General features: G+C 36.5%; 1 protein-coding gene across 13 annotated transcripts in view; it reads right to left on the bottom strand.

Moving 5' to 3' along the window:
* The window catches only part of LOC116156423 (uncharacterized), a 112,248-nt gene that overhangs the window by 46,017 nt on the left and 42,508 nt on the right, over window positions 1-23,723 (bottom strand). For 9 of the 13 annotated variants that reach the window (XR_010383175.1, XR_010383176.1, XR_010383174.1 and 6 more), the window contains 3 exons: window positions 23,298-23,410; window positions 22,569-22,763; window positions 21,382-21,510 (listed from right to left, as the gene is read on the bottom strand). Coding sequence is in view for 1 of the 13 variants with exons in the window: in XM_064491615.1 (XP_064347685.1) it covers window positions 22,694-22,763; window positions 23,298-23,410 (183 nt within the window). In the remaining 12 variants the exon portion in view is untranslated. The other 4 variants (XR_010383170.1, XR_010383171.1, XM_064491615.1 and 1 more) reach the window with 4 other exon arrangements.

Here is a 23,723-nt window from a genome sequence, read left to right as displayed (position 1 = left end):
AACATCTGAACCTTTAGCAACCTAGACCTGCTGGGGTAAAAACTGTCTGGAGTTGTAACAGTAGATTTCAAATAAAATGTCTAAACTCTGCCCTTGCTATGGATTAACTTCCTCAAGCATGGCAAGTAGGGTGGTTTAAATATGTAATTAACAGACTCAAACAAATAGTAAACATTAGTTTTTGTTTTATTCACCAAAACAAGCAATCCAATCTGAAGTGAGAGTAATGGAGTCTCTCAGGAGAAGAACAAGTTGCAAAATGTCAAGAAGTGGCTTCATGGGGTTGAAGTGCAGTCTTTGCCCTGCTCCCTATTAGTCTAATTACATTATCACTCACTCACTCAACCAGTGAAGCAACACATTTCTAATGTTGATTATGTGTAAGGCACTATGGGAAATACAGAGAAGAACTGCACGTGAGCCATAAGGAGCAATACTACACCACAGCACCAACTGTGTGATGTTGATAAATGCTGTAGAAATGGACCATTGCAGGATGAAGAAATAGTGAGTTCTCGTTTAACAGGTGGGATTTGATTTAGAACATGAGGAGTAACGTAAAGATAGAGGTGGAGAGGAGGGAATTGGTTTTCCAGGAAAAACACGAAGATAGAAGAACTCAAAATCCAGTTTGAGAGAGAGCATGTCATCCCATTTGGCTGGAGGATAGAGAGACACTATATGTGAGGCTAAAAACGTAAGAAAGGAACATGAAAACACTAATTCGAAAAGATATGTGTACCCCAATGTTCATAGCAGCATTATTTACAATTGCCAAGATAAGGAAGCAACCTAAGTGTCCATCAACAAATGGAAGAATAAGGAAAATGTGGTTTATAGATACCACAAATACTACTCAGCCACTAAAAAAAAAGAATGAAATTTTGCCATTTGCAACAACATGGATGGCCTTGGAGGGTATTATGCTAAATGAAATAAGTCAGACAGAGAAAGACAAATACTGTATGATATCACTTATAAGTGGAATCTAAAAAATAAAACAAACTAGTGAATATAAAAAAGGAAAGAAAGGTAAAATTATTAAGAGTCATTACTAGTATACAAACTTTTTCGTCTAGTCTTTCTCAGATATAACTTGGAGAATTGCCTGGCATTCCTATTGAAAATTCAGATAATTTGATCCACTCTAAACATAGTGAATCAGAATCTTTGGAGGTGAGAACTGAGAAAGTGGATTTTTGAACAAATTTACTAGTTATGATATTATTTTTAATCTCTTAGAGGCAACAAGAAAACTTCAAAGTATCCAGGGAGAAGTGAACTGAAGATTACATTAGAAGGACTTGGGGAAAAGAGAATTAGGAGACAAGGAGAAACTCTGGGCAAGAGTCCAAAGTAGAATTTCTTATTTTAACCTAGGTGTGTGGTAATAATAATCAACTTTGCTCAAAATAAACATCAATATTTTCATTTCTTTCAAAACTAAAAGCCCTTAGTCAAAAATTTCATCAGAAACTCTTAGATATCAATATTCCAGTCTGCTTTTAAGACCAACTTTGAAGTTCAACTGATTTTGGTAAGGCATTACTATCACCTTAAAAATTCTTTTTAAAGTACACTACTCTGCTTCTTATAATTCTATTTTAGGTGTCTATTTTCAGAAGGTCTCATCCAATTCTAACCCTTCAGATAAACAATAGTTTATTTACAACAGCCAAGACATGGAAACAACCTAAATATTTGTTCATCAACAGAAGACTGAGTAAAAAAGTTGTGGTATATTTATACAATGGAATGTTACTCAGCCATAAAAAATGATAAAATAATGTCATTTGCAGCAACTTGGATGGCCCTGGAGAATGTCATTCTAAGTGAAGTAATCCAGAAAAAGAAAAATACCATGTGATATCACTCATGTGTGGAATTAAAAAAAAAAGACAAATGAACTTATATATAAAACAGAAACAGACTCTCATACATAAGAGTATAGACTTGTGGTTGCCAGAGGGGAGCGGGGTGGGAGGGGATAAACTAGGAGTTTGAGATTTGCAGATACTGACTGGTATATATAAAACATATTAACAATTTTATACTGTATAGCACAGGGAAATATATTCAAGCTACTACAAGATATTGAATATAGCAGTGGCAAAACTGGGGAGTGAAACAAGTGAAGGGGAGGGCTTCCACTTTTTAATTTACACATGTCTGTATAACGTAGATTTTTTAAACAGTGAGCAAAACCACTTCTACAACTTATAAAGGAAACTTTGAAATCTAACTTAGCTAAAAAAAATAGTACTTGCAATCTACTAAATGCTTGCCTAGGATTTAAACTTGAAAATAATGTCACTTTTGAAGATGGTATGGAGGGGAAACTGGCTTCCTTTCATTTTCATTAATTCTCAAAATTTAATAGAACTGCAGGCTTTAAAAATCATTCAGAAAAGTTACTGATTTACATACTGACTTCTAAACTTTACAAAAACCTTTCCATTTTAATTAATCAATCAGTCTTTCCACCTGATGGTGGTAACTTTATATTTACATTTTTAAAGAGTATGAAATAAATATATACCCATAATACTAGAGTTTATAGACTGCATTAAGTAATTATGTTACTTGATCATTCATTAGATACCCTTCATAAGACTACCTTCATTCATTCTGTGATTTAATACTGTTAGGTACTTGGTTCCCATAAAATATCTTAGCTTACAATAAGTGGGAATCCTGAATATGAACACTTATTTCACATGTAAGTGTAACGGCAGTTTGTTCACAAAATCACCTCCAACGGATGCTATTTAAATCACTAATTCACACTACGTTAAAGATGTTTTCTTCCTACGCCAACAAAACAATTCACTTAAAAAGTTAACACAAAACTAATTTATGTATTTTTTTTAAAGTCAGGGGATCTCTCTCTTTTAACTTCTAAACATTATTTTTTAAAATAAAACATAATTTCATTATGAAATTCTCTATAGTTAGGTAGATTTATGTATTTCCTAGGTTTAATTTTCCAATTTTTCAGCAATTAGTTTTTGTCTGAATTCTAGCTTCACTCTAATTTAGGAGATATGAGAGGAAAAATAAAATATAAAATAGCTATGGTGTAAATAAAATTATACTTTCATATACTTAATAGTACCAATGGGTGCACATGAGCCTTCGCTGGCTGAATAAGTTACAGTGAAAGGAACAGCTTAACGTGTCTATTCAGATAGGAAATAACAAGGAGAAAACTATTTACTGCAGAGTTTTTGTAGAGTTTGGTGGCAATTAGCTAGTCCTAAGTTGTTATTTTATTTAAATTACTTTTAAAGTCATGTTTTACAAACTGTGAGAATATTTAAGCAAACGCTGAGTTCTTGAGTAAAAGGTTTCATTCTATAAATCTGAAATTGTAAAGTTCAATAAAATAAAAAATTATATAAAATGTTTTCTCTAGACACAAGATCAAAGGAAATAGTCAACTATTGTTAGAGTAGTTTCTGCATCATTTGTTCATCACTATATTAAATTGGAGATTTCATCTCTTCACTGTATGGATCAAGGACCTAAGACTTCTAGAACTCTCGGAATCTAAAGTTACAGAGATACAGAGAACATCTAGGATGGACCAAAAATAATTTACCAACAAAAAGTTTATAGAAAAGCCAAAGCATATACCTATGAAATAATTAGAACACATCAAAAAGAATAGTATTACCATGCATAGTACAATCATAGAATAAAAGAATGGGCCACAAAAATACTTACAATAATTTCTCTGATGTTTCCCAAATCCTCAGGTTTGGTCCCTTTTCTTCATCAACTATAGCAGACATGTAAACAGATCTTTCAGAATACGCACAAATATTCTTCAGCTTCATCAATGCCAGTGCCCCTAGCCCTGCCCTGAGACTTACCGCCCTGTAGCCATGTAAGAACTGCGAAACCTTGGGGGAAAACAGGTAATGTCCCACGGCACATGTTAGTAGCTCAACAAACGTTGTTTGTTATGATGATTTCTCTTTCTTTCTGCTATCAGGGAAACTTGTTTGTTCATTTAACAGATGCTACTGAACTCCTCCTCTGAGCTAGATCTCACGTTTGGCACAATGATAGGTGACGGGGATAGAAGATGGACAAATGGATAAGGTCCCTAAACAGACATAAGCTGGTTTCCTTCTTTCCAAGGATTTTTCAGAGAAAGTAATTCTATACTCTTCCCTTAACAACGTTTTCCAGATTCACCATAGCTTATTTCAACACCTTAAAATATTTACCTTTGTTTCTTATTTCTATTCTCTCTCATAAAACATAGTCCATATACTTTGCAAACATTAAGCTTATGACATGTGTGCCTGGTTTTTTGTTTGTTTTTTAAATACCTTTTAAGTTATAAAGTAAAAGCTATTAGACAGCAAAGCAGAATAATAAAAACATATTAACATTTATTTATTCTAGTTTAGGCTTAACCATTAAAAAGCTTAGACTAAAAGGAAAACTCGTTCAACTTTAAATTTAGGGTACATAAATCATATCAGAAACATAAATCATATCAGAAACTCCCACAGACTTCTTAATATTTTGAATTTGGTTGACATCGATCATGATTTACTTTTGTCCTGACTTAACTGAAAAATGTCTCTTAATAGGAACACTTCCATGCAACATGCCCAGGTGCGCTGGGGATTAATGCCATAGCTTTGGATTGGAGAACAATTACTATCAAGTTTTTAAAAGGGTTCACAAAACCGACACCTCCAGCATATCATAATTCGTCTTAATTCTTCTCAGTGTTTGTGTAGTTGCAGAGCTTTTCATATTTTCTCAAAATACTTCATCAGCAACAGATGAATTCATTAACTTCATTATTAATTCAAATGATATTTTCATTTCTGTAAGCCCTAAGATTGTCTCACTAAGATCAGCATTCTCTTTGTGTTCCATAAAATGTAATCAATCTCTATTATAGTCATGGAATCGGTGTTTGTCACTTTGCTGAGAAAAAAAAAAATCAATATATCTTCCAAGGTTGAACAGGCATTTAATATAACGGATTGAAGATTGTTAGAGAAATTTAGCTTGCCAGGAGTTTAGCTAATCAAAATCCAGACAATTCACAGAAGGTTGGCCAATGAAATATATAGATATGCCACAGAAATGAATATTTAAGTATCAGAATAACTGGCCATCTCCAATCCTGACAAGAAAATGGACTTAGACAGGCAAATCTCTAAGGGGTCGCCGTTTTAAAAAACAAAAGCAAAATCATACAAAACACTTCTTGAACATGGCTGATAAATAAGGAAAACCTCATTCTCCTATAAAATTTACAAAGTAGAGAGATTCTACAGTGATACTGTCACTGGAATCATGAGGGCTCTGGAGCTTTTCTGGGCTATGAATCCTTGCAGTGATTAACTACAGAACAAAAATGGTGTTACAGAGTTGGAGATTCAGAGGTACATTTGCCAGTCTCCCACTCAGGGAGGACCCCTCACAGTGTTCTCTCAGCTTCTGCTGAGTTACCCTCAGCAAAGAGGAAGCCTGTCCCTTGACAACCTCTTGCTATGGAATAACTCTTCTAAGCAGAAAATTCTCTGTCTTGAGCTAAAATCTACTTTTTAAAATCTGCTACTCTTTGGTTCTAGTCCCATTTTGGGGCAACGTAAAGTCAGTCTGTTGCCTTTCCTTTGAATCAACTCCTTAAATGCTCGAGGTCAGCTATCACTTCCTCCGGCCCTTTTCTTCTCTGGACATAAACCACCTAGTTTCTCCTGCATTTCTCCTAGCACACCATTTACTATGCACATGGTTTCAGAAAACTCATGATGTTGTCTTCCCAAGACACTCCAAATTATCATATCCCTTTTAATTTGTTATCACCAAAGATAAACATAAGAACACAAAGTATGTTCCATAAGCATAAAATCCATTAGAACCCTGACTTACTATAGTTGGAAACTGCATTATAAAAGCAAATTCTCTCCTCTCTCACAGTAGCTTCACTTGGTTTGTTTTGGGTTGAGCTCATGATCAATTAGAACAGAAGTTACTGAAGGCAGGGAATTGTGTGTGTTTTGTTTACTGCTCCATCTTCAGCACTGAGCACACAGTATGTACTCAGTAAATATTTGGTGAATGAACAAAGCAGTCATTTAAAGCTGCTAGATCTTTGCTTATTTGCGCTGTTGACAAACTAGGTCCCTTCCATTCTGTACTCACAAAACTGATTTTTAAAAACCTAAATATAGAGCTTCATCTATATAAGTATCTTTTGAGTGTTGTCTTGGTTTTGATCACATTTTGCAATAACTAAAATCATATCCAAATGCATATATGTGAACAAAAGGTGACTGTAAAGCAGTGGCTCTGGTTTGCCTATGAGACAACGGATTCAAAGCCATTTCGTCATTGTCACATCCCATAGTTTTCAACTACAAAGTGAGTATCTTTCTATAGGTTACTTCATTCTACTTTTAATCCTGCTAAAATTAGTTATTACATTTACTCTTCAAAAATGACACTCATCATTTCCTACATGAGACAACTGAGGCAATTTGCCCTGGGTCACATCATATGTAAATTCTGGGGTTAGGATTCAAATTCAGGTACTACCTCAAGACCAAATCCTATGTTTTTCATTATTCTCTGCTCTCCTTAGGCAAATCAAAAGCAAATGTGAATGGAAAAATAATGTCAAGGAATTTCTAAAGAAAGACCCTCTAAAATAATTTCTATCTTCCTGATAGAGGGGAAGTATTTCTTGTGGATTTCCCAAATAGTTTATTGTAAGTTTTCAGTAGAAAACCATTCTCCTTAAGATAATTTTCCTTCTCTGCTCTACAGTCTCAGAGATCAACATACTAAAAGAAATTTCAAATTTGAAATTTATGTCAAATTTTGAATTTTCATTCTTATAACTGAAGAAGCTAGTAGAGGTAAAAAATAATAATAATAAAAAAGTTTATCAGAGGAGAAACAAGATCCTAATCATGGACTCCATGTGAATAAATAGTGTTTGCACAATGACAAATCAACTATTAAATTCAACTTAAAAATATTGCACATGAAAAGAAAATTTAGCAAATCTACCTATTTGGTGGAAATGAGCCAAAATAGACCAGTGAGAGTTGAATTTCTTAAAAATTTTGAACCATTTTGGTAAATGTCACATAGAATGAACATGCACGACAAATTTTTTATCACCTACTGAGTTTCCAGAAGTAATCCTTTATGTGATAAAGATCAAGACGATTTTGACCAATGCATTTAAACAACTGCCAATTTAGTGAAAATGTTCCCCTTGAATACACTAACATTCTACTGAAACTGGACAGTCACTTGTTTGAATAACGGCCTTATGACCATACAACATACCAAGCTTTTTAACTATCTTGAAAATTCAATTTTATTTAATAAGATTAAATTTCTTATTAAATAAAAGCACATGATGTTTCATCTTCATTTGCAACAGATCTGTGGCTGCTCAATTCATTTTATGACTTGCTCAATTACAAAGTAAATAAATAACTCATAGAAATCACTTATTAGATGGCAATGATGAAAACCAAAGATTTTATTTTCTCCATGGGTTTAACCTGCCCCTCTCTGGTTTTCATGAATAGGATTTTTTAATGCCTCCATCTACTGTTGGCACTCTCAGAAAATGTTTCTCAAGTTTAGCTGTAACTTTCACCAAAACTACAAAGTTGCTTCATTTCTGAGGTCACCAAACAAATCAAGTTGATTAAATGTATTTCTAACATGGCAGATCACTATAACTTAAGAGACTGTTATATCAAGTCTTCTGTAAATACGTTTCCTCCGTTATAAGTCTCAGACTATAAATGTGCTCCTGCTAACTGAGCTGTTTGCAATAATTAACATACTTGACAAATCTTTGACCACTCACTCAGTGTCAAACACTATGCTAGATCATGGGGTTTTGAAGAAATAAGGTTCAATTCCCTACCTTCGGGTATGTACAGTCTGGTGGGTAAGACATAAACATGAGCATAAAATTTCAACACAGTTGGGTAAAAATAGCATTACAGAGAATCATTCACGTTCACAGATGTCACAGAATGTTCACAGTGCCCAGACAAGTGACTATCCCACAGGCACTCAATATTCGTTGACTAGATGAACAACTGAATGAATCACACGGCACTAGGAATAAAGAGGACAGAACCCTACATCAAGCTAGGGCACTTGTGCTGGGGACTTGAGTGATGGATAAGGAGGTGATGTTTGACTCTACTGAAATTTACTTCTGACCTCATTCAGTAAGAGGAGGAAGGGATGAGAAATGGAAAGGGACTGAGAGAAGGCAGAACCATCTTAACTGTCCATCTAAGAGGATTTTATTATAAGATGATTTCTCCTAAATGGCAGGCTCTCAACCTGAATCTTGAAGGAAAGCAGTTATTTTTATGCTGATTTCATTGTGGCTCTAAGATATAAAGTGACATATTTGGATTTAAGTGGTTAAGAGCAGAATCAGGCCAGCAAGTTCGGTATATAGTCCACTTTGTCACATCCTAGATGATGTTTTAATGAAAAAGCTTTTTATACATAAAGGCAGACTTCAACAAATTTCTGTGACAGTCAGTTAAAGGTTTGACTTAAGGTGCCAACAGAAGAGAGGAAATCTAGTATCAGCTGTACGCCTACAATGGAATCTTTACAAATAAATGTACAATTATCCCTTCTCAAAGGTTTATCTTTGTTATCCCTTACAAACAAGAAGTGAGAATGCAAGCAACTACAAAGATAGTTGTTGAGACAAAGTAATGATGGTCTCCCTGGTTAAAATCCTACTCAGAGGATGAACTTTCTGGGAACTCATTTTACTGCAAAGACTCAGGAAAACTAACTAAGCCGATGAATGTAGGTTTCCGCCATGATGCTGACTTACACAATGATGAATCTATAAAGAAGACATGCTGATTCCTGTCTAAATATTTGTCTTCTTTCAAAGCTGACTTAGAATAAATTAAGTCTTTTTGCCTAAACCTCCAAGATTGGAGTAAAAATAAAAGCAATGTTATTAATCTTGATTATTTAACCTCCCCCACCCTACAGAACTATAGTACCACTTTCAGACTTGTATATTTGTACCAACTGTCCTTCTGTCGTACCCCTGGATCCATTTCTGACTCAGGGTAATTTAATTAATAGCTCTTCTCTATTCCTGCTCCAAAGCTATTCCATGATGCTGAAAAAACTTATACCACTGGGCAGACTGATGCGACTACAAAGGGGTGACTTCAGAAACTCCTTCACTTACACCTGCTCATCTCTCTGTCCTAGTCCTCAAGCAGCTGTTACAAATCTTTACTACTCTTCTTCTCTTGTCAACTGTCATTTAACTATCTGGCTTCCTACTTCCTAAAGCATAAAAGAGCAAAAGAGGTAGAAACCTGTTTATTTTACCATTTGACAATTGTCTTTAGTTTCTTTCCTCCTCTCTTGGAGGAGAGAGGTACCCATTTTTCTTTCCAAGGTCCCTCTTCCAGGTGGATTGTATCCTCTCCCATTGCCCCTACAAGTTGTGCCATTAGGTAATCTGTTTCCCTTTTGTTACAAATATCTTTCTCCAAGACTGTTCTCAACTTTGCTTTCTCAAAAGCCTTCCTTCGATCCTACCACAACTTGCAGCTACCATTCTATTCCCCTCTTTTCCTTCAACACCAAATGTGTGGAAAATGTAGGCTGCCTGCCATTACCGACTCAGCTTCCTCAAGTAGAATTCATTATTCCGCCTACTGTAATGTGGCTTACATTCCCCCAACTCAGTCTTCCTGGTATGACCATAAACTCCCTTATTTCTAACCCGAAACTGAGGCTTAATCTTCATACTCCTTGGCACTTTAGTGAAATCTGGCACCAACAGGACTCCCTTCTGCTCAAAATCCATTCTTCCCTAAGTCTTCCCTTGCTTCATTCTGTCTCCCTTGACAGACTATTCCACTCTACTCACATTTTTAATGTGAGCCAGTTTGCTAAGTTTCCATCCCTGGTACTCTTCAATGCTTTCATTCAATCTCCTAGATTGGAGGTTATAGAGGAAGTACTCTATCGCTACATAAAAAAACTCTACCTCCTCAGGTCAACACTCACTCACTTGCCTCAAAAAGTTAGAAATAAGAATGAGCTGCAACTCTTTTGAGTTCCACATCCACATTACTATCTCTGGAGATGTCTACTAGGATTTCTTTCAAGTATTTCAAATTTGATGTTTATTTCCCTCCCCATCCCCAGTAAATTATCCTACTTCCAATGTTAACCGTAATGGCACTGTCATCCATTACAGTCTTCTAAACCAGAACATTCAGTGTCATCCTTAACAGTTCCCTCTCTCTGTCTCTTCACATTCAATTGGTCACTAACATTTATCTGTACTAACTCAGAAACATTTATTGAATCTAGCCTTTCTTCCATCTCATCAGCTCCTTATTATTTCAGGTAGGGGCTAGAAAATTATAAAATCTTCCTTGTTTTCCCCTCTTTTTTCTCCTTTTAGCATATATTATGTATATTTTTCGATGATTGGCAGAGTTAACCATCTTAAAAAATAACAACTAAACATTTCAAATCACAAGCCTGTTTAAAAACCAAAAATGCAATTATATACCTTGGTTGACTATTTTCTACAAGATTAAAAATTCAGATTCCTTTCCTTTGCATTCAAAGCTCGTTGCCATCTGGCCTTGTCACATCTTTCTAATTCACTGTTTACCTTTCTTCCTTCACATGTGCATGTACTCCAAGTTTCACCATATTGTGGGGTACCTTTGTGGGTGTTGTTTTCACACCTGCTGAGAATGACCTACCCCTATGTCTTCATTCTGCATGTTTCCGTAAACAGCTTGAATTTCATCCTTTTAGATGAAACCTTTCCCAGTTACCCCACAGAGACACTGAAACCAAGTAAATCTTCTCTGATTCCTTGTGTGGCAATTTATCCACTTTCCAGTCATCTTGACTTGATAATGAGGTCCTTTAGGACAGAGAATTTATCTTGCCCATCTCTGTATCTCCAGAGCCTAGCAGAGTGCCTGGGACATATGAAGTAGCCAGTAAAGTCACACTGATAAACATTTTTTGAAACATACATGTTTTTTACATTAATCACTGAAAATTTAAGTTTGGGATTCAGATAGGAAAAGAAACTCACCATTTTTAATTTCAGTATGTCTATCATGTTAAACACAAGGATTACTTTTACAAATTAGCTAAATAGGTCATAAAGACAGCAGATTTTTAAACCATTTTATAAATTTCATTTATAGGATAAATTTGGACAGTTAAGATTGCTTGATAACTAACACATTCCTGTCAACTATATTATAACATAAAATCTTATGTGGTCATATAAGTTTATATTTTTCAGTCTACCTATCTAATTGTTATATATTGAGACTATAATGTACCATTAAATGCACTCACAATAGAAATCAATAAATATTTTAAATGGTTCACACACTCATGTAGTAAGTGTATTAAATAATAAAATAATTTAAATCAAAATTATCCTCTTGGCAATGTATAAGAAAATAAACTGCTTTTCAGGTACCTTTTCACCCTATCTGAAAATTTACAAATCAAATTTTAAATTGTTTTTGGCAATAAGAATTATATAAGTAGAAGCTTCCTTCTACTTATATAATTTAAATACTGTCATTTTAAATACTGTCATTAAATCCAGCTCTGGAATGTTTCTTTGTATTATATTCAGATCCCTAGAAGAATATAAACAAAAGTGATCTTAGTAAAACAGAAGCCACCTGTGTATTATCCACCCCGTTATCAAAATGCAACAGCAACCATGTATATTTTGTGAGGTGATGGATAAGAAAAATGAAAGAGTTGGTAATGCATGGCCTTGTCACCATATTTATTTATGGTTTTCATGAACGAAACTCTTTGCAATTCACAGTAAGAAGCTTGAAGTACTCACGACTGCAGAAAACCAGGGTTACTCTCAGTTTCCATGCAAACCATTTTAGTCTTTGTTGTCAGATCCAAATATCTGACAAAGTCCAGCTTCAGCCTATGCAGCTGTCAAATTTTCTTTACACTTTTGACAAAACCCAAATTCTTTGCAAGCAGTCATTCGAGATTTGCATTCACCACTGATTACCTAGGCATTCTTAGAACTATTTCTATGCTCACCTGTGATTCTATAAGCATAATAATAGGAGTTAAATATTAATATTTTTCTAATTGCTTTGTAAGTACCTTCAGGGAAACCATTACATTGATTTTGCCTTAGACACCTCTAAATAATTTGCACAGATCTGACAACTAAATTTCACTTATTTCAAAGTATAAACCCCAGAGCAAAAATGAGAACCTAGTAATTTCTAATTAACATCTTTCATAAAGCAACAACAACAACAAGGTGAAATAAAAGTGAACATAACATGAAGATTAAAATGAGAGGCTCTCAAACAGGGGTGACCCAGCTTTCCAGGAAGGTAATCCTTCTTATATTATTTCCTTCTCTAATCATAGCAAGTACGTCCTAGAGTCATTTGCCATGCTTCCAATAAGAAGAACTCAGTATAGCAATAAGTGAAAAGAAATCACTCATTTTCCCTACCTCATATCCTGGATATAAAACAAACTGAAGTCTGAAACCATATGTATTAGGATAGCCAAGATATGGTGAAAGTAAGTATAAAAATAAATGTAAGTGACCACTTTTAACAAATGTAATTTTGTCTAAGAACATTTTCTTCTTGTTTCTAAAAAGACATACAATCCTCAAAGTTCTCCTTTACTGAGAATGCAAAAGCCAAAAATAAAAGCTTTTGGTTTTATGCTATCACACCCATTACACATGCAGGGTTTTGGTGCTATTACCACTTTTAGAGCAATATTTTAATGTTATAATGAAAATGTTAATATAAAATAAGAAGTATGTTTTAGGAAAGGTAGTCATTAAAGTTTGGACTAAACCTAGTCATTAAAGTGTGTGTGTCTGCACATTCTTAATTGGGTATTTACATCTACTTTCAGTTAGTTTGAGATTTAATATAGTTTAATAAGACAGGACCATAATAATAAATGATTAACAAGGTCCACATTTCTTGTTCAGCTTAAGAAAATTTCTCGAAGTGCATTAAAAAATAACTACAAGCACTGCCATTGCGTATTTCTGGTTCTAAAGATCTCTGAGAGCTGATAGCCAATAAAATGGATTCAGAAGGCTCAATGTGCACAGAAAAAAGCACAGAACTGGCTCTTAGAAAGATGTAGAGAATAAAGAGTAGAACACAAAGAAGGGATGAGCGAAGAAGACAAAGCAAGAGAAAGCAGACATGGAGTTTGATGTATGTGATGGGAACTACCCAAAGTTCTTGAGCAAGGGAGTGACATGTTCCATAAAGAACTCGGCAAATATGACTCTGAAGGCTGCAGTGGGTTTTGGAGAAAGGGAAAAAAAAGGTGAAAGAGTAAGCAAAACCGTCCTAGCAGTCTAGTGACAAGGAAGACTGCCGCTCGCATCACTCAGTATTCTAGCCTAGTATCCTCTCTTTATGCACCAAAGAATTTGGCTCACTTATATGTCCTTGACATTAATTTCAAGTGATAAGGCACATATTTACTCTCCCTTAGTCATCTGAACCTGATGTCACAGTTCATAGGTCAGTTTTCACAGTTCCTATGTGTGTGAGTTGGAGGGAGGAGCATTGTTTCCCACTGACCCACACACGTAGTGCCATTGTTGAATATATGAACTAGCACCAACTAGCTTCACATAAACATCTGAATTTCCAACTTTATAATTAGAAGAGCTTTAAAAATGTAGAAGTTAAAATTAGAAGACTTGGTATTTCTGTATCTATATTTTTATATGACAACACATTTTCTTGATTTTCAGGCAGGGCATGCCTTTTTCCATTTTGCCACAGTCCCCACTATTCTGTATTGCTGCCCTGACTGAGCTCCCTTCACTATTAATATGAAGGGCTGGCTCATTTGCATACACAATCTCAGATCTAGATCTCCCAAAATGGATTTGTATTTTGAAATTTTCCCCAAAGTTTCCCTTGCCATGTAAAGTACTGATAAACAAAATCTATCACCATACATGCTTCATTGCTTACAAATAACTTTCATATATTGATGTGATCCACACAGGTATCCCATGAGCTAAGCAAGGTATGCATCATTTCCACCATTTTACAGATGAGAGAAAAGCAGTTGTGAGAGACCGAGAGACACACCTGAACTGACCCCAGGGAACTTGCTGAGTTGTCATTAGGTCTTAAGATCTTTGGTCTTCTAGTGATTGATCTTCCCACTCCTCTAAGCTCCCAGGGCTGTCTTACAATTTTATATTCTGGGATTTAGCCAATAGGTCTACCCTATTATGAAATTCATTCCTATCTCTCACATTTGCTCAACACTTTTTCCCCACTCTCCATCCTACCCCTGAACTCCAAATTCCATCCAGTCTCAGCCTCTATTCACAGCTGGCTAGCTTCAACTCCCAATGAAATCTCACTTGCTGAGGGAACTTTCTCAGATACATCCCAGAACTTGGAGAGATCTCCTCTCCACTCACACCCATTGTATCCTCCACCCACCTTACTGTCACATGCTTAACACTGGAGTATCTGTCTCCCTGTCTGGGCCTTAAGTGCTGCAGGAGAGGGAAGACTACTTTTTCATTCACTGCCATGTCTCAAATCTCTAGGAGAACCGTCTGGCACATGCAAAGGCATGGTACCAAGCTTTTGGTTTTGGTTTTAAAAATAGTGTTTTATCAGTCCAACTTAATAAATGAACAGTGACTGACACTTATCGAGCATTTTCTATCAACTTCTTCAAATGTTCAGATGTCTTTATTCATGGCAGAACGGCAGGATTCTGGATGGGGATAGAGTATGCATCTGTTAAAAATAGGACACTGGGATTTACTCTTGCCACTTTCTTGACATGTATCAGGATGTGCTACCCTCACACTTTAGCTGACATACTGCATCACAGCACTCCGTATCAATGACCCTTAAGTTCTGTGTGGTCTCACCCAATGTCTAGCTGTCAATCAAGCATTGTGAGATGGCCTATTTGGCTCACTTGGGCATTTTTCCCTGTTGTTCAGTATAATCTTCTCTTTGTTGGCCTTGTCTAAATTGCCAGTTAGCAGTGCATGGTCACAGCCTTTATTCTTTAAAGTGCTCAGTTATTTATTTTTAAGCACTACAGTTTTTTCCTGGAATTAAAAAAAATGTTAAAACATTCTCTAATCTCCTCACTGGTTTCTTACTCATTCTCTTTTTTAAAAACAAAAGCCTCCATTTTGTCAAGGCTACCATCGCTAAACTCAATTAAGTATGAACTTAGTTTTTAAAATTAAATGCTATCTTAGGTATGCCCTGTCTTGTAGATCTTTGAGGCAAGGCTAAAACCCTATTTAACAGTTAGGAACTCATTAACTACTAATGAATTTTATCATAGGCAGAGGAGGAAATAAAAATCATCAGCAGATGGTGAGTTTTTGAATCCAGAAGAAAGCTGCTGGCAATCAATATGGCAAAGACACTCAGTAAGGAGATACTGAAAGTGTAAATAAAATTTTGCTTTTAACCACTCTAACTTTTAGCTGTTGTCCAGACACAGGAATATGATGTGGAGAAGCACAGAAATAATACAAAATATTCCATAAAAACAGTAGTTCCACTAGGACACTTAATAAGAGTCTCAAAAAACAGGCCACGAATGAAAAACACCCAAGGAAAGTCACACTGTGCAAAAATACTGATATGTGTTTACCATTATTAAATTTAAAACTCTTCTTTATTTTTCCGAATCTGGGCTGCATGTCACTCACTTTGTGAAGCACTTCCTGACTCTATGGCCCCAGTTTGTCACTTCTCCTACATTCCTAGGCCTCATTTATTATAGCAAGTGCTACAATGCTCTAAATCTCTCCCTGCATCCCTGTGCCTCCCCATCCAGCTGGAAATTCTTTGAAGATGAAACCAAGTCTTCATAATCATGTCTCCAGGATCTAGGAATCTCCCACAGGACCTGGCACCTGTTGGGCACTCCATAAATGAATGATCAATGTATGAATGATGACAGCAAATCTGAGTAACATTAGGTTGCTTTAGCCATTGCTTAAGGACAAGAATGGAGGAGCCTCCTTTGAATTTCAATGTACTAAGGGGGCCAAAGTGATGGTCAGCAAAGGGCTCCATTATAAGGACACATAAAGAGCCTATCTTTTGCCACGATTTTTACCTCAACTGACTGCAGAGAATCAGTGACACAATATAACACAATGATTGATCTGAACAGATCCTCGAATCTAGCACCTCTTCCGTGAAGTTAGAGCCCGATTAAGATTAACCATAACCAGCACTAGCACCGTGCAAACACAGCAATCCAAACAGCAGTCATATGCTTGGAGAGGTGGGCCAGGAATCAGGCAAAAATTACACTTTGTCCTGAAATCTGGGATATAACGTTGCTAAATAAACATCAAAAATAGCAACTCAAGTTTTCTGTTTATCAAGCCTTTTCCCTCATCTATTTCCTGCAGACACTTCTACAGATGGATGTGGAGACAAGCACCTGCTGCAGACCCTGTTCTCCCCTAGGAAACACGTGTTCGCTGTTTCTCGTGGCCATTCTGTTTTAAGATCTGCTTTCAGGAACGCCGAAAAAGGGACCCCTGCTAAGCTAACTTGCTCTGCCCCAGAAGAAGAAAGAGGTGACAAGCATTTCTCAAGTCACTGTGGGAACTAACCAGAAATGTTTGCTTTGTTGGCTTTGTTATCATACTTCTTTTAATTTCTTTAACCTACTTGGAGACAGCAGGAGAGAACATTAATTAATGAATACAGCAATGAACCGGTCCTCTGGAAAGAAAGTGATTTACCTCCAATATTGTGCTATCTCTATTATATCAAATAAGCTAATTTACAGTGGTCTACATTTTTTAGTTATGCAGGTTACAAGAAGATAGGCATTCATGTAATAGCCATATTTCATACAAAATTAATTTTATTCCTGGGGGTATATTGTTAAGACATTCTATTTAACTGTGGTTAGATAAAAAACACAAAAACTAAGGGCCATGACTTTTAACCTTTAACTGTGGTTTAGTATATTTCCAACCTGGCTATTATTCAAGGCCTCACGGGTAAATATTGAAATTAAATCTACAGCTACAAGACTTCTGTTAATGAGTGAGGAATCTGCCTTATCTTTATATCCCAAAGGCCTCCAGTAGTGCTCCTCAAAGCACTGTCCGTGCATCCGTCGATGCTGGTGCAGGTAGTTTTGTATCGGTCCACCATGAGATAAGCCATAAATTGTAAGCAAGCATTTGGAAGAACCTATAGCAATGTGAGGGTAATTTTATGTTTGTTGAATCGAATAATAAAGAAGTTGGTTGTGTTTTATATGTCTTTTCTAATTTTATTTTGTCAGTAATTCAATTTTATCCAACTTACGACAGTATTAATCCACATCAGATCATACCTTAAGAGGGAGAGAAAGGTCCTTTCTGAGAATGGGAGCACTCTGAATGGCAGTGTTTCCAGTGTGTAGGGTCAGGCCGACCCGGATGGGACTCCAGGTCTTCCACGCGGAGCCACTGGGACAAGTTCTTCAACCTGCCTCACGTGCAAAATGGACATAATGCTATTTATATCTCAGGACCTGTGGGAAAATCCAAAAGCACTGGCTGTGGAGTCAGAGAGTCCTCAGTTTCGTCATTTATAAAATGGGTACAATAATACCAGTGCCACCAGGTTGTTGTAAGGACTAGACAACTGGGTCATGTCTGTAGCTCAGTGCCTACCTGGTGTCTACCCAGAACCCAATTAGTGGTTATTCTTATTGAAAGTGATTTTTTCACATAGCAGGTATTGATAAATATTAGCTATTCTCTTTTATCACTGATGTAGAGGATCTGGAAAAAATATTTTCCAGAATCATGGCCTCTGTCTAAACTTCGGAGTGACCTGGGAGTATCTCAGCCTGACCATGATGCATACAGATGTTCTAAAGAATGATCTGGATCCTATGAGAAACAGTTTGTGGATCTCGCCCATTCACACAGGCCCCTTCTGTTTACCAGTGGACATCTCTCCTTTTCTAGCGCCATCTGAGAATTTCTCCCTGGGCTGTCTCTACATTACACGGGATAATGCTAGCAGAAGGCAACTGACAGAATGTCAGAAGAATGCACACAATAGCTATTTCAGAGAATAAGGAAAAATGTCAAAGAGAGAGAATCCCATCTCTTCTTCCACCAGTTACTAAGCATAATGTGTCTCTTCATGCCCTCCCTTAAAAAAAAATTGCTTGAGGAGGTAGTCATAATGGGTGAAAAGGAAACCAAAAAGCTTCTACTCCACTTGTGAGTTTACAAAACACTGTCCTCTGATTCTTACAACACCACAGCAGAGCCTTCTCTTCCCACTTCACTGACCAACTGAAGCTGAGAAATGAAATGGTTTTCCAATCATATGTTACTGGTGAAGGAATACCCAGTCCTTCGAATCCCCAAATCTGTGTGTAGAAAATACAGGTAGAGTTATGTTTAAAAAAAAAAAGAAGAAGAATATTTCAGAAAATTGTCTCAGAATAACAGCTTGATGTGTGAAAAACTTAAATCATGAATACAGGCCTTTGTGAAAGAAATACAATGGACAACCGAGAATGAATATATAGATGGGATGTGGGTAGGAAAAAAATGGATGTATATCCCAAAATTTAAAAAGAGTATTAGGAAAGAATGTTCAAAAGACTACTGCTTGTGGTCTAAGGCGTAACTAGATTCAAAACCCACAGACATAAATGAAGAAAAAAAAAATAGAAAAGCTGACAAGACACTCCTAAATGGCCCCAGGCTTTGAGAGAGGCAGCTTTTGAGGATGTCAAACAAGCCCCAGGAGAGCCCCAGTGGGTACCTTCAGCAGCAGAACTAACTCTACCCCAGCCCAGTTAACCGTTCCCACTCTGGGGAGATCTCCAGAAGGCAACGGAGAGATCACACCATCAAACAAAATTCTCCAGCTGTTGCTGGATGCCTAAAAATGCTGGTTGGTATTCCACCTTTGATAAGAGGTCGGTGACCTTTACAAGAGCAACACCTCAAATGTTCTCAGTCATCTAGACCTTTGTGTGGCTAAATTTCAGGTCCTTACTTGAAAGGCGGTTTTCCCAGTAAAGGGAAGAAGAGAGGCAGGGTATCGGGCATTCAAAGGGAGCAAGGGGAGAATGCTCCTTCTCAATATAAGCTGGCAGTGCTGAGGGCGGATACTGCCTTTTCACAATTTTGCCTAAGATTGGCCATCATTCTTTGAATTATGTAGAAAACTGCATATACAGGGTATGTGTGTATCTGCACTAATGTGCAATAAATAATAGTCATACCAAAGATCACGGCTAGGATTTATTGGCCTTTTACCACCTACTAAGCATTGTGCTTCACACTCATTATTCCATTTAATCTTTACATCAACCAAGTAGGGGTAGGTACGATTACTTTCCTCATTTTATAACTGAAGAAGCAAGTTTAGAAACTGTCCGTACAGCGCAGCTAGTGAGTGGTAGAGCAGGAATTCAAACCAGTCAATTCAATTTCAGTTTAACTACTACCTTTGTATACTAAACTTAAGCTGCAGAGTTTACATTATAACACATACACACACACACACACACACACATACACACAAACACAAATATCCAGACCCTGTAGCAAAGAAGACAGAGCCCCCTATTTATTGAATTTTTAATTTCTTTGGTTTAATATACACCAAGCACACAAACATTGGGGTAAGAAGGTAAAAACATGGCAGTTCATCTTTAGAAAAGGTGGGAAACAAGGAGGGAAAGTGTGAAAATGCAGGGAGACAAAGCTTTTAAGTGTGGAACCCTTGTCAAAGTAGAAATGGAAAACAAGAAATTTCTGTACCTCTGAAAAACAGTGAAAAGATAACCTTCTTCAGCCAAAGACTCTAGCTATAGCCACGGCAACGTTCCTTTAGTCAAGCAGAGAAGTACATGGTAACTTTGAAATATTCTGAATGTTTTGATACTGAACCTTTCTTTAGAAAATAAACGAGTATCAGAGATTCTTCATGGACCCCCTCAAGGGACGTTTATAAGTAGAATATCTTTGCCAGTTTGAGGGCAAATTGGCTAAAGAATTTGTCTAGTGACTAAAATAGACGGGACCTCACACTCTTAAAAAGATTCCAAAAACAGTCATGGCGTGGACATCCACTGGCCTTTAATTATTCATATATATATGTATTTATTTTGCTAACATTTCAAAGAAAAGTTATTTTAATTTTCCACTGCTCCCTCTGTCAACTTTTGATCCAGTCTGATGAGAAATAGCCATAGGATGGTCATAGAACGCAAAACAAAATAAACTAGGTTATACTCCATGGTAAGAAGGTCTAAGTAAAGACTCTACCTTCAGTGAAAGGAGAGGTTTTATAAAATTTATCTCAATAAAAGGCACGTGTGCACTAGCTAAGGAATATTTTGATTTATTCATAAATGAGCTATGATATTATCACAATAATTTTTAGCATCTCAGAGCTTTAGGCTTCCCACCTTAAATGTAATATTACATTTATCCTTCCTGGATGACTTTTGTATAGTGCCCTTAAGCTTCCTTAAAAATACATTAATATAAATGCAAACCGGCATTTTTCATCCCAATTTCACCACTTCCAAGGAAATCCCCTCCCAGGAGACAATTCCAAGGCCGGCTGCTGCTCGGGGAGAAGGACTGATGTTTTCCCTCACTCTTCCAGCTCCCTAAGCTCTCCCCTACAAGGACATGAGAAAAAGGCATCAACGTGGCCGAGCGACGGGTCCAAAGCACAAGGATCAATATTGGGATGTGCGTTATGGTATTGGCTTGATTAATTGAGCTTCATAAAATATTTAAGAAGTTTATACTTACCACTTAGGAAGTAATAATCAAATTAACAGAACACAGTGAAATCAATTCTCAAATCCTTGTTCCAACGGAAGCAACCAATAACACGTAAAATGGACTGCTTGAGGACCTTCGCAAAGACTTACATTTAATGGAAATTTTCATCCTGCATATTTGATATCTGCTAACCCAGGAGGTATTACTTAAGCCACTTGGAGCTCTTCTACTACATCTTATTTAGTCAGGGGTAGGAAGTAGCCCGGTAACATGCTGCGTAGAAGGGGATACCATTTGGATTGACAAAATCCCCACAGTTAATCCTTGAAAGTGAGATTTCTGCATCCTATCATCAAGAGTTGCTGGGCATTTGATTAAATACCCCAGGCAGTTGGTTGAGACCTATTTTCATTTCTCCCCACAACTGGCAAACAAGAGAAATTAGACCAAGAACCTGAAGAAGCGAAGTGTGTACTTTAATACAGAAATGCTTTTACCTGCCATGCCTGCTGTGAACGAAATGGGCTGGGCTTTCAAAATGTTAGTCAGCTTAACTCCCAGTTGGTGGCACTGGGAAAATGTAGCCATGCAGTCTTATTTCTCTGTTTCTGTTCTTTAACTGCCAACTGGAATACAATAGAGGAGTCAGAGGGAAACAAAAGAGAGATGGATCCAGAAAGAACCAAAGGATGACAACAAAGCAAGCAAAGAAAATGATAATGAGTCAAAGACTCGGCTCACCAAAGTTGGCATCCCAGACTATTTTCACATGGAAGATAATTATACTTCAATTAATTGCCACTTGTCCCCTAAAAATCATGTTTTATAAACTACAAATTATCTACTAGAAATTGCTCTTTGCAATATTTTAGGAAAAGTCATGCTTGCTTAAACCCAAAGAGAGAATGGCTACTATCATGCTGCTCAGACACGGATAAGATACATTACATACTGTGGGAGATTTCGCTGTAAACATAAAGGTTAGTGATGTTGAAAACACTAATATTTTTGGACTGTGAATAAAGCACTTTGATGGACGACAGAATATGTACCAAAAAAAAGAGGGCCAGGTATTTGAGGAGCCTCATACTGTATCTACAGGCACCTGGAATTTCCCACGTGTCCAGCTCCTCCATCACCTCTCCACTGTCTTGTGTACTTCTTTCTTCCCATGCAGTTGTTGTATTATTATAACAGTGAACACAAGCTGCCACTTACCATGAACTCTTTAGTTTTCAACTTTAGTTTAGAACTTTTTAGAACTCTTTAACTTTAGAATACTTCCAAGTATTCCATTGTCTGTGGTTTGTTCACATTTAAGAATTCACACATCAAAGGTTAAACCTCATCAAAGGTTAGAGAATAGTATGCCTTACCCTCCCCGTAAGAGTTATAATGCACATAATTTATTTTATTTAAATATGCAGGATACATTGAGTTATAGTTTTCTAAGTTGGAAGGGATGAAAAACTGTAAAAATAATGTAATTTATGCATAAATAAAATACATTAAATAGAATATATTAAACAGCCTGGCTTTAAATGCCTCAGGCTGGTCACAGCTGAGACAATGTATATGTTATGGGTTTCTGTGTCAGATTGAAATGCAGAACTTTCTTGGACCTGGGATAGTAAAAAATAAAATGAAATGTAATCTCATTTTACGGGACATGATAAAATCTTACCTCATCAGATGGGACATGCAGAATGTTGCATTTTCCCTGTTATTTTACTAATAATGCAGTAGCAACCTTCTAATGGACAGTCTTTCTTATAGAGCATTGTCTTTCGGGTAATCAGAGTCAGGGTATTAACTAGATGATCCAACGTCAGAACACAAATTATGAACAATTTTTGTTGTGGTGGTTGTTTCAGCCAATCTGAAAGTTCAGAATAAGAAAAAAAGAATTAGGAATTTTCCATTGGACACCAAAAAAGAAAACAATATTAAGGGAATTCTATACATTACCATGAACTTTCTATCATCTTATATTTTAACTCTTATAATCAATTTTTGATCCCACAATGTACTAAAACTCTAATTATATCAACCCCTAGACATAGCAGAGTGGTGGTAATCTGGCAGTTTTCTACTTTGAGGCCTGAATTATCTTCCTTGATCATCTACTCTGCTCAAATTCATTATAAAAATGACCAATTTACCACCTCATTTCACATGAGGAAGACAACACTACAGGATGTGGGTCCCAAGGTAGAACAACCAAATACTACCTGGGGACAGATGAGCAAGCTAGAGCGTGTGTGAGTAACTTAAATTGTTCCAATTATTCTTTTGCTTATAAAATGATTCCTGTACTCCCCATTATGAGTTCCAAAAACATACACTTTAAAGCAAGAACATTAGCATACATCATTCTCGGCTGCCGGAAGCCAACTCACAATATATTGCTTACCTTGTAGAGAGATGGAGCAGCACAGGGCTCATAATAGGATGAGTGATGCATAAAATGTTCTTCAGCTCACTTCCCCTGGGATTTATACTCCCAAACCTAGGAACACCGTCTGCCTGTACGGATGGAATGCTAAGCAATGTGGTAAAACAACCAACACATTACGTATAGCTTTTCAACTTTTCGAAATCTAGAAGAAACTGTAAAATAAGTACATAAATAAGCAAGTATGTGTCTAAAAATTAAGGCACAAATTAGCTGGAAGATTACACAGTTTAAATAAGGAAGATCAGTGACAGGCTCAGTAATTTGAAGTTTGATTGTGTATATAATATGCTTTTTCTTAGAAACTAAAGGACTATTGCATTCTTGGTGGCAGGTTTAAGCGAGAGATTGTTTTGTATTGTAAAACACAAGTATTCCATCAGG

This window comes from Camelus dromedarius, chromosome 11 (genome assembly GCF_036321535.1).
Source record: "Camelus dromedarius isolate mCamDro1 chromosome 11, mCamDro1.pat, whole genome shotgun sequence".
NCBI classification, from domain to species: Eukaryota; Metazoa; Chordata; class Mammalia; order Artiodactyla; family Camelidae; genus Camelus; species Camelus dromedarius.
This window is presented reverse-complemented; position numbering and strand designations above follow the sequence as displayed.